At 40.7% G+C, this 12245-nt stretch overlaps 1 protein-coding gene across 1 annotated transcript; it reads left to right on the top strand.

The window, feature by feature from the left end:
- Window positions 1–8997, top strand: Ddx20 (DEAD-box helicase 20). Its single transcript, XM_021158845.2, has 12 exons — window positions 1–24; window positions 193–545; window positions 936–1030; window positions 2972–3140; window positions 3921–4035; window positions 4156–4298; window positions 4436–4574; window positions 4663–4721; window positions 6212–6294; window positions 6620–6725; window positions 6830–6931; window positions 7560–8997. Exons 2-12 carry the CDS (start codon window positions 242–244, stop codon window positions 8720–8722), a joined length of 2478 nt encoding a protein of 825 aa, XP_021014504.1. The 5' UTR covers window positions 1–24; window positions 193–241; the 3' UTR covers window positions 8723–8997.
- Window positions 8998–12245: the final 3248 nt, after the last annotated feature.

The following is a 12245-nucleotide window of genomic DNA, read 5'->3' as shown; positions in this document are numbered from 1 at the left end:
CAGGCCGCAGGCGGCAACACACCGGTAGCCTCATCTTCCCTCGCTCTTCCCGCCTCTTCCTCAGGCTACATTTTTTTTCCGCTCTCTCCCAGAGTGTCAGCCTTCGACTTCCGTTCTTCCCCTCCGCTTCCAGGCGTGTCCGTGTCTTCTCGGGGAGGCTGCCAATAAAGTTTTTCTCCTTCTCGCTCCCAGGAGCCCCGCCTCAAGTCTAAATATCGCGAGATCTGGAGGCGCGGCTACCATGGCGGCGGCGGCGTTTGAAGCCCCGGCGGCCTTGACAACCTCCGAGTCCACTATGGCTGCGGAGCGTGCGGCCGCGCCGGTGCAGGCTGCGGAGCCGACTCCGGCCTCCCCGTGGACCCAGCGGACCGCACACGACATCGGCGGGCCGCGCACACGTACCGGGGACGTGGTGCTGGCAGAGCCCGCGGACTTCGAGTCGCTGCTGCTGTCGCGACCGGTGCTGGAGGGTCTGCGGGCGGCCGGCTTCGAGAGACCCTCTCCGGTGCAGCTCAAGGCCATCCCGTTGGGGCGCTGCGGGCTCGGTGAGGACCGGGGCCGGTGGTTGGTGGGGGGAAGGAGGGGACGGCGTGGCCCCCGGAGAGCTTCGGCTCCGCGCCATCGCGGGGCTGAGCCAGGCTCTAAGGCGCGCAGTTGAATTTGAAGGTAGGACTTTCTTCCAGCATGGAGTCCAAGTTGGAGAAGGTGAGCCGCAGAGATTCGGGGGACAAGGGGCTGGGGAGGTAGCTCGGTGGTTAAGAGATTGGGGCATCAAGCACGCCTCCTGCGCGTTTGAGAGTCAACCAAAAATACAGGTGGCAACTAGGTCCTCCTGGGAGAGAACCTCTTCATTCTCCTTTCTCGTATTTGGTATTTGGTAGCATCAGTGAATCTAGGTAATGATATGTAATATATATAATTTTTTTCTTCCTCAGATTTAATTGTCCAAGCTAAGTCTGGCACTGGAAAAACTTGTGTATTCTCCACCATTGCTCTGGACTCTCTGATTCTTGAAAACTATAGTACTCAGGTAAGTCCAACTCAGGATCCCGAAGGGGGTGTGTAGCACGTGGACGCTCTTGAGAGTCGTGACAAACTAGTAACTCCTCCAGATGGTGAGTTTGAAGAGGCGGGACCAAAGCGTATGCAAGTTAGGGAAGTAAACTAGATGGTCACGTCGGTGAGTTGTGGCCAAGGCTACGTCCAGAATTTTAAAGTTGGAATTTTCTGTTGTCAGTTGGAATCGTACAATTAAAAATTCATTTACTTTCTGACTTGAGTGGGGTTAGACATAGAAGGTAGAAGTTCTGGATTACGTACTGTGCTATGGCAGAAATTTCAGGTGGTTCTTAAAGCCTTGTGTATGTGTTGTTTTGATCTCTCATTTTCTAGGTTGCCTCGGGATATGGTTTTAAGATTGTCCTACTCAGCTTTGGGTTTGGGGGATCATTCTTTAAAAAGCTTTGTTTAGCCATTGTTACATATAAATACTAAAATAGGCACTAGGGATTAAACAGTGAATAAGATGTGATCCTAACACCGTCTTCTGGAGTGTGTAGTGATGGCTGACTTCAAAAAGGGGCTTTTGTGATGGTGGATCTTCAATAGTGGTTCCTTTAAACCCAGGATTCTTGTATTTGTTGTCTAGAATCTTTGAGTTCTATATCCACCAAACCTTGGGAGATAATGAATATACTTTTTAAAGGACATTGGCTAGTTTATTTGAGATTTAGGATGTGTTGGAGAGTTTTGGCTTTGTAATACTTGGCAACAGACAAAATCCCAAACGAGTAAAAATCATATTTTAAGGTATACTATTAAAATAATTAGTGTCTGTGTATGTATCAATGTGATACTACATAATAATTGATAGTTGGGAAAATCAGAAAGAGAGAGAGAGAGAAAATAAAGTACCCAGAGAGAGAGAGAGAGAGAGAGAGAATAAAGTACCCAAATCTGTGATGTGTGCCCAGAGTTAAGGGATTTTTTAAAAAGTCTTATTTCCTAGTGTTTTTTTTTTTTAAGCCAGTATGTTCATTTCCAGTGGTTACATTGCAGTTTGTGCTGCGTGGCTCTCGGGGCCTTTGGTACCTAACCTTTGCAGTTAGCTTTGAGATACAGTCCTCTCACAAACCTTTAATCCCAGCGCTTGGGAGGCAGAGGCAGGCAGATCTACAGAGAGAGTTCAAGAACAGCTAGCGCTAAACAGAGAAACTGTCTCGAAACAACAGCAGAGAGGGTCTTTCTGCAGTTCTTCATGTATATCTTACTACTTTTGAATTTGTGTTTTCTCTTCCTAAAGCATTAGTGTGTCCCACAGCTAGCTCTGTGCTATATACTTAGGTTTCTTCTCAAATGTTACCTCCTTATGGGGCTCCTAGATGTCTGTTTGAGGCAGGCACACTTGGGATAGTCCTAGCTGGCCTGAAACCTAGAGTGGGCTTCAACTGAGGCAGTCGATTTCTGCTTCTAGGGTGGTAGAATCATCTGTGTATGCCAACACCCTCGATCGATGGAAAAGGGCTTTCTGATTATCCCATGTAAAACCACTCCCCTTGTCAGGTCTTTCTCTTTTCTCTATTTGACATATATATATTTAAAAAAATCTTACTTTTTATTACTTGCTATTACATGTATGTGTGTATTATATATATGTTTATGTATGTATAAAAAAAACGACAAAAAAAAAAAAAAACCCTGTTTTGGGGGGGGGGGGGTTTGAGGCAGGGTTTCTGTCCTGGAACCCAACTGTGTAGACCAGCCTGGCCAGGGACTAACAGAGATCCAAAGTGCCTCTGCTTCTCAAGTCCAGGGATAAAGTCGTGCACCAACCACACCCGGTCTTAATTGTTAGCTGAAATTTTCTCTTGTCTTAAAACTCATTTCTTGAAATGTAGTGTATTGCAACAAATGGATGTACCACTCAAATGTATTCCTCTGACTTGTTAAAATGTTTTGCAATTTATTTTAGATTTTGATATTGGCTCCCACAAGAGAAATTGCTGTTCAGATACACTCGGTTATCACAGCCATTGGAATAAAAATGGAAGGATTAGAATGTCATGTCTTTATTGGAGGGACTCCATTATCACAAGACAAAACCAGACTTAAAAAGTGTCATATTGCTGTTGGATCTCCTGGTAAGTCATTAAGACCTCTTGGTAGCTGAAGTTCTTGAAGACTAGAACAGTGAGCATGCCAATCAAATGGGAGTTTTGTTGATGGTGGCGATAATTGCTTTCAGCATAAATGAAGAGCATTAGACCAGAGAGACACATGGCTGGGTTTTCAACAGAATCTGTTCCTCTCCATTCTGAAGAGTGTTGGAGAATACCCCTCGGATCAGCTTCTGAGACCTGAAGTGACTTTAGGAAGCCTGTTTAAGCCGTGGACTGAGGTCTCTTTTGTTCTCTCTGGTTATTTGCTCATAAATCACTCAGAATCAGAACCTAGGATTCAGTGCCATAGGATTCAAGTTTTTTTTTTTTTTTTTTTTTTTTTGGTTTTTGAGACAAGGTTTCTCTGTATAGCCCTGGCTGTCCTGGAACTTACTCTGTAGACCAGGCTGGCCTCAAACTCAGAGATCCACCTGCCTCTGCCTCCCAAGTGCTGGGATTAAAGGCGTGTGCTACCACGCCCGGCTAGCATTCAAGTATTTTGATAGCAGTAATGTTTGTTTATTAGCTGTAATGTTTGTTTACCAAAGTTACGGGTGATAAAAAGGGAGGGGACACAGAATGGATTCAGACTTTAAGATTACTTAGACCGTGAGGTGGTATGTAATGGTGCACTCTAAGGAAATTAAGCCGTCTAACCTGAGCAGTCTAACCTGTGGATAAATACAGTAAAGCATTCCTGAGGTTTGTACAGATTTGATATGTCATAAGTATTTCAGGTTTTGTTGTTTTCCTGCCATATAGGTAGAATTAAACAGCTCATAGAACTTGACTACCTGAATCCGGGCAGTATCCGTCTCTTTATTCTTGATGAAGCAGATAAGCTTTTAGAAGAAGGCAGTTTCCAGGAGCAAATAAAGTAAGAAAACTAACCTGAATACAAAAATGTTGCACCAAAGCATTTCTCTTTAGCTTTCCCGGTAGTGTGTGCTGTCTGCATGGTGTGTGTTCATGGTGTGTGCTTTCCTGTATTTTACAGTTGGATTTACTCCTCTTTACCTGCGAGTAAGCAGATGTTGGCAGTATCTGCTACTTACCCTGAAGTTTTGGCTAATGCTTTGACAAGGTATATGAGAGATCCCACTTTTGTAAGATTGAATCCCAGCGATCCAAGTCTCATAGGTATGTATAGATTTTACATTATTAGTTTGTGATGTCCTGGGGCTTTCCCTCGTCTGATTGGCTATTTCCATGTCATAGTTGCTATTGGAATTTACCACACTTGTTTGTTTTAACTGGGACTCTTGACTTCTTTATAGGTTTGAAGCAGTACTACCAAGTTGTCAATTCTTACCCTTTGGCTCATAAGATTTTTGAGGAAAAGACTCAGCACTTACAGGAACTTTTTAGTAAAGTCCCATTTAATCAAGCCTTGGTGTTTTCTAATTTGCATAGCAGGTAATATAACTTAATCTAGGGAACTTAACCTAAAGACTAGGGCATGGGGCAGTAGTTGAAGGTTGTAAATCTTTTTCTTTTTTTGTAGAGCTCAACATTTGGCTGATATTCTTTCTTCTAAAGGTTTTCCTACTGAATGCATTTCAGGCAAGTTCAGCACTCTGTTTTTGTTTAATGTATTGCTTCGAAGCCTTCCATGTCATGAGAGAAAAGCATCACTTCTCAAATTGTCTCAAGAGTGTGATGTCAATCTCCTGTTTTGTTTTTTTTTTTCTTTTCTTTTTTTGTGTGTATGTTTTGTTTTGAAGGAGTAACTTGGTGTATAGTAATAATTTAGAAAATCAGTGATCAGAAATACTTAAATTTTTAATTACAATCTCTGAGTTATACTTGCAAAGAACTTAATACTATAAAATAAACTCTATCTTCATTGTCTTGAGATACATTTTGTTCAATATAATCAAATCATTATTGAAATGCTTAAAAATTAAACAAGGTATGGTGTTGCATGTCCTCTAGAGACAGAGGCAGGAAGGTCATGGGTTTAAGGCCATATTTGCGTATGTTACATTTTAGGTCGGTATAGGCTGCATAGAAAGCAAACATGCTAAGACTAGCTGAGTTTTGATCTATCTACTCTGCTCCCCTACCATCAGACTTGACCTTTATATATATATATATATATGTAAGTGCTCTCCTACTGAGCTATACCTCCCACCCGTGAATCGACTTAATGTTCCATGGAAGGCAAAAGTGACTTACTTCATCCACAGAGTTTGTTAATTGCTGGATTAATAGAAAAGATTTAAAGGAATTTTTGGTCAGTGAGCTCCTTTGTTTTATATGCTGTAGTGTAATTTTTCACTTGTTAGCTGGAACATGCTCAGTATTAGGAAGACTGTTTCTTAATGGGCTGCTACCTTAACTCTGGATCATATTTCAAACCCAGATAAGTGGGCTATTGAAGGGATTCAGTGTTAAAAGCCTTTCCTGTGCAATCTTGTACACAGGAATTTGGATCTCAGCACCCACATGACAAGCCAAGAGTAGTATTCTTGCTCCTGTAGCTATGTGTCTAACAGTGAATATTCTTCCGAATCTTGTTTTTAAGATCTGCGGGTCTGTGTGCTTGTCTCTGTGTCTTTGTATACAGGTGAATGCCTATCCTGGCCTCAGTGTGCATAGGCACATAGCTACAAGCACTGCAGACTCACAAATCTTAAAAAAAGAGTTGGAAAGAACATTTTTTTCTTTAAGTATTTATTGTTAGACTTTGTAATGTTGCCATTTAAAATTGATTTTTGATGTTCAGACTGATAGCCTGAGTCATATTTTAGCACTCATATTTGCACAGAACAGAATTAACTAACTGGTTGGTATATTTCTTTAAAACTTTAAGACTGGGAGTTATGATTCTTGCTTATTGTGGATGTGGATCCTATGCATAAATATATCTTAGCTTAAGTTTTTGTTGATGTTTTTGAGATGGAATCCTACAGAGTCTAGGCTGGCCTTGAACTCTGGAATTTTCTACCTCAACCTCTTGAGTGTTAGGATGACAGATAGCAAGTGTGTGCCACCATTCCTGGCTTGCTTAGGTGTTTTAAAGTGACTTTTTGGGGTTGGGGTCTTTTTAGGTAACATGAATCAGAATCAGCGCCTTGATGCTATGGCTAAACTGAAACAGTTTCATTGCAGAGTCCTCATTTCTACAGACCTGGTAAAGCTCCTGCTTGGTTTGGGTGACTGTTGGTCTTGGCATGTATTGTTATCGGACTGCTGTCCTATTTCATGTAGGTACCTAACAGGTACCAGAGATAAAAGTTATCTTTCTAGTTCTGGGAAAAGTGCTTTCCTAAAAATGTGTTTAATGTTTAATATTTGCTTTGAAATAGGTTTAGTCCTAGTTACTCAATAGAAATAGATTCCTTTTTCCTTTGAATACTAAATATTAGATCATTTTAAATTTGGCTTTTGTTTATATCAGAATTGCATAGTGTGCATTGGTAGTCATGCTGTAATTAATACAAAAAATTGTCTTCAAGACTTCCCGTGGGATTGACGCAGAGAAGGTGAATCTAGTTGTAAATCTTGATGTGCCGTTAGACTGGGAGACTTACATGCATCGGATTGGCAGAGCCGGCCGTTTTGGTAAGGAACAGGAAGTTTAGTGCTTTAATAAGAGCACTAATGTGAAGGGTACTTAGAGTGTTGTTTCTGTGGAAATGAGTTACTATGTCATTTCTTACTCTTAGGTACATTGGGACTGACAGTGACCTACTGTTGTAGAGGAGAAGAAGAAAATATGATGATGAAAATTGCTCAGAAATGTAATATCAACCTTCTTCCTTTACCAGGTATGTGTTTGTTTCCTTTGACATTCTTTTACTATTATATTTATTATTGCTTATTTATTTATTTTGAGGCAGTCTCTGGGTAGCTCTGACTGTCCTAGAACCCATTATGTAGAGCAGGTTGGCCTTGAACTCACAGAGATCTGCCTCTTTCTCCTGAGTACTGGGATTAAGGTCCCATTACCATGCCCATTAGTCAGAAGTTTTGTCATTCTTATAGTTGTAATGATGATATAGGCATAATAAAAATAATAGTACATAGTGTTATTATATGTTCATTTATTAATACTTACACAAGCCTGTGAGGTAGACAGTATTGCTAACCTGTATCTTGTAGATTAGGAGAATTGGGTATATCTTAACATGTAGGTTAAGTCAGAGTGTTAACAACTGATAAATAGATATTTCCAACTAACTACTTGACACATGAAAAATATTCTACTGTATAGTTATAGGCTTTGCAGTTTTATTTTTGAGACAGTCTCACTATGTAGCCTTGCCTGGCCTGGTACATGATACGTAGACCAGACTGGCTTCTAACTCACAAAGATTCACCTGCCTCTAGTGCTGGGATTAAAGGTGTGCACCACTTTGCTTAGGCTGAGTATTTCTTATTCTTCCTTTTATATAGATCCTATTCCTCCTGGCCTGATGGAAGAATGCTTGAATTGGGATGTGGAAGTTAAAGCTGCCATGCATACTTACAGCTCACCAACTATAGCTACTCAGTCCCCCAAAAAGCAAGTTCAAAAACTAGAGAGAGCCTTCCAGTCTCAAAGAACGCCTGGGAACCAAATGCCTTCCCCTAGAAATACTTCTGTATCTGCACTATCAGCCAGATCAAAGCACAGCAAACAAAAGCTTCCAGTGAAAAGCCACTCAGAGTGTGGAGTCCTAGAAAAGGCAGCTCTACCACAAGAGTTGGGCTGTCCCACACAGCTGGAAGAGCAAGTGAAGAATTCTGTTCAGACCTCTGTTGAGGACTCCTCCAGTAACAGCCAGCATCAGGCCAAAGATACCTCACCTGGGTCACTCCCTAAAATTCCTTGTCTGTCTTCTTTTAAAGTCCATCAGCCGTCTACTTTGACTTTTGCAGAACTGGTAGAAGATTATGAGCACTATATTAAAGAGGGGTTAGAGAAACCTGTGGAAATTATCCGGCACTACACAGGGCCTGAGGCCCAGACCGGGAATCCTCAGAATGGCTTTGTGAGAAATAGAGTTTCTGAAGATAGAGCACAGATGTTGGTGAGTAGTAGCCAGTCTGGAGACTCAGAGAGTGACAGCGATTCTTGCAGCTCAAGGACTTCTTCCCAGAGCAAAGGTAATAAGTCTTACTTGGAAGGCTCCTCAGACACTCAGTTGAAAGACTCTGAATGTACTCCTGTGGGTGGCCCTCTCTCTTTGGAACAAGTTCAGAATGGGCATGATACCCTGACTCAAGTGGAGTATCAAGAAGCCCCTGAAACCCAGGTAAAGGCAAGGCATAAAGAGGGCGCTAACCAAAGGTCTAAGCAAAGTCGGAGAAACCCACCACGGCGTTCTTCTTACCGAGTACAGACAGAACCCCAGGAAGAGAGTTGGTATGACTGTCACAGGGAAACAACTGCAAGTTTTTCTGATACTTACCAGGATTATGAGGAGTACTGGAGAGCATATTACAGGGCATGGCAAGAGTATTATGCTGCTGCTTCCCATTCATACTATTGGAATGCTCAGAGACATCCAAGCTGGATGGCTGCCTATCATATGAACACAGTTTATCTACAAGAGATGATGCGTGGTAACCAATGAGGTTAGCATGTGCTTCAGACTATTGACTGTCAACAGATAATTGGATATGCATTCTTCACCTAGAACAAGTGGGGGTTGGTGGCATTTTGGAGGAACTTGAGAGGACTTGAGGCTTTCTACTGGGACACAATTATTTTTCAGATTATTTTTAGAACTTGGATCTAAAGACCCCCAAGGTGCCACTTCATGTAGGCTGTTCCCAAAAGAAATCTTTAAGAAGGTGACTTATGCCACTCCTTACTTAAAAAGCAAAATAAAAACAGTTAAAATTTGAATTTAATGTCCGTTTATTCTGTCGAGTTTCTTACAAAAGGATTGCACTACACTTTTTTTTTTTTGTAAATATGTATAGAGCATTCTACCTGTATGTATACCTGCAGGCCAGGAGATGGCACCAGATCTCATTATAGAGAGTTATGAATCACAATATGGTTGCTGGGAATTGAAGTTTGCTCTAGAAGAGGTGCCAGTGCTCTTAACCTCTGAGCTATCTCTCCAGGACTTATATTACATTTCTATATTGCTGCATTCTTGTGGAAATTTTTATCATGGTAGATCTTTGTTTAGGCAGGAAGGAATTTTTTAATGTGCTCTGCTTCCAGTGGTAGTTTTGTTAGCCATGAAAACAGGTTTAGGTAAATGTGCTGAATGCTTTTGTTCATCTTCCTGATGAAGCTGTGAAGATGCCCACATTTCACTGTGAGGTCAGCATTGTCTGTGGCTACCTTCTAATTAGGGGCAGCCAGTCCTCTTGTGTCTTGGGTTCTAAACCTTTTAGAAGCTATAGATAGGTTGACCGCAGAAAATTTCTCATTCCTTAGTGGGATTGTGAACAGAATTTCAAAGGGCTCATAGGTCCTCAGAAGTGTATCTATGCAACCCTGGTTGAGACTTGACATGGGTTGCATAGAAGCAGACCTACTCTGCTGCTGGCAGACAGATGGAAGGTTCTAGTGCTCAGTATCTGGACGATAAGTTCAGTCTGCTCAGACTCTTCCCATAGTATGTCCTAATCTTGTTAATCTGTGTTAGAGGATTTTCTCTTTTCCTCTTTTTTTTTTTTTTCTTGAGTACTAGGATTGAGAGAGATCTGTCATTTTTCTGAGATGGTAGTGCCTCTAAAATTATGATTTAGAAAAGTTATAAATTAGAGGCTAAGTGTTCTGTTGTCACTAAACTTTTCAGTCTGGGATCTTGCTGTGAACTGGCATTTTAGGTAAGAAAATTCCTTATATATTGAGCAATCTATTCACTTTAAAAAAGGAAAGTTCTTTACTATGTACATACTTAGCAGTATAGACAGACTCTATCCTAATGTCAGCAAATACCCATGGCCATTGTCATTTAATATGGAATGTCCCTCGGATATGGATATATGTATGTGTATATATATATATATATATATATATATATATATATATATATAGTTTTAAACTGTTCAGTTTGCATTTCTGTGATTTGGCACGGTCATATATGGACATATCAGTACTATACATGTATTGTGAAGTTACATGAAATAATTTAGCAAACCTAGATTAGGTCCAATGTATTGCTAAGATTTAGAGATTTTAATTGCATACTTAAATAAGGTCCTGTCATTACTATGTAATTGAACTTAACCTCTTTCTACTCTTTCCCCCCACAACAGAGTCAACTTCACAATTTGTCATTGCTAGGGGATTTTAATTAGGATACTACAGCATCTTAATTAGAGATGAGGCTACCCTTTAGACTTGAAATTAATTGGATTCTCTCTAGGTTTGTTTAGTGTTTGCTCCCCCTCTTTTTTTTTCTTTTGCTAGAAAATTTCTTTAGTTACTCCAAAGAATAATTTACATTCTCAAGTTATTCAAAGAAGCAGGTACAGGGCTAGAGATAGCTGGTAAGCACACTTGTCACCAAGTTTGATGGCCACAGCTTGAGCCCCACAGGAGAGAACTTTCTGCAAGTCCTCTCTGACTGCCAGGGACACACACTACCTCACACACTAAATGGAAAACAGAACTCCCCAGTCCCAATAGTATATGAATTAAAAGTTTAGAAAATTGAGGCACTTTGAATCTGGGCATATGCATATTTATGAAGGGGCTGAGAGATTTAAGTTCCATGGGCTGGTACCAGGAAGTTGCAGCTGTTTCTTTCCAGGTAGCTGTAGCTGCAGAGGTGAAAGAAGAGGGCATTACTATTCGTGCATGACTTCCTGTGTGGGAGGAGCATCTCAGGAACTATTAGGCTGGGCATGTGTCTACATAATCTCTTCAGAACCATGGTTCACAGTAAAGTCAGTTGAGAGCTCATCATGAAAAGGAGGTTTGTCCTAGTTAAGACTTTACCTACTTGTAAGCCTTGCACCAGTCATCTAACCTTTCAAAATCCAGCTTTCTCAAGAAAATGAGACATTGGATTAGACTTTGAGGGTTCCTTGTAAGATTTAGTCTTTATATGATTTATAATGAGAATACTTTACAAGGATAATTCAAATTTGTAAATAAGTCTATAAATCAAGGTAATTTTTGAATTTTCAAAATCTTAGTACATTCATTACCAATATAACCAGGTTAAGCTTGAATTAGGCGTTCTTTCTTACATGGGGACCTTAGTGAAACCGTCTTGGGTTAGTTTCCTCTTTTTATTGTTTTAATTTTTTCTCTGTGTGTGTACTCACATGTACTCACAGAGGCTAGAAAATGGTGTCGGATTCCTTGGAACTGGAGTTCAAGGCAGTCAGCTGCCCAACATGGGCCGTCTGAACAGCAAGTGCCCTTAACCAGTGAGCTGTCGCTCCAGCTCTCTCCTGTGGGTAATTGTGAGAACATATGAGATCACAGGTTATTTCTTTAGTGACTTTTTTTTTTGACTTTTTTTTTTAGAGTATGTCTTAAAGGTAAACTTCAGCACCAGAATACTTAAAAGTCATTGAAGAAGAATGGTCTCCTTGTGGGTCATGTCTAAGATAAGAGAGTGATCTGGAAGAGAAGTTTTTAAGAGCTTTTCCCATTTCCCTTTAAATATAAAACAATCTCAAATTTTCGTAGCCACTACTGACACCTTTGCAAAAGGCTCTTGTCTACTTGGGACAGAATGTGTTTATTTTGTATCTTTCGAATTAAGTGCATGTGTACTTCTTGATACTTGACATTTAATGCTTTAAACGTTTTGTTATGAGATGGGCATAAAGATGCACGTGCCTTTAATCCCAGCACTCAAGAGGCAAAGGCAGGCTGATCTCTGAGTTCAAGGCCAACCTGGTGTACATTGTGAGTTAAGGACAGTCAGAGCTACATAGTAAGAAAGTTTTATTACATTTTAATTGTGTGTGTGCCTGCATATCATGATGCATGGGTGGAGGTCAGAGGATAACAAGTCAGTTCTTTCCTTCTATCTGTAAATCTGGGAATCAAAACAGCGTCAAACCAAGGGCTTTATGCACTGAGCCATCTTTAGGTCCCACACTGAATGCTTTTTAGTAAAGAATTGCTGACTGCAATTAGAGTTGCTGAATACAGGTTTGTTCTGCTTATTT

This window comes from Mus caroli, chromosome 3 (assembly GCF_900094665.2).
Source record: "Mus caroli chromosome 3, CAROLI_EIJ_v1.1, whole genome shotgun sequence".
Taxonomy (NCBI): Eukaryota; Metazoa; Chordata; class Mammalia; order Rodentia; family Muridae; genus Mus; species Mus caroli.
This window is presented reverse-complemented; position numbering and strand designations above follow the sequence as displayed.

Coding starts and splice junctions, on each gene's coding strand:
- Ddx20 (XM_021158845.2), top strand. CDS start 242: ATGGCGGCGGCGGCGTTTGAAGCCCCGGCGGCCTTGACAACCTCCGAG. Junction 4,575..4,662: donor TTTTCTAATTTGCATAGCAG/GTAATATAACTT, acceptor CTTTTTTTGTAG/AGCTCAACATTTGGCTGATA. Junction 6,295..6,619: donor TCCTCATTTCTACAGACCTG/GTAAAGCTCCTG, acceptor ATTGTCTTCAAG/ACTTCCCGTGGGATTGACGC.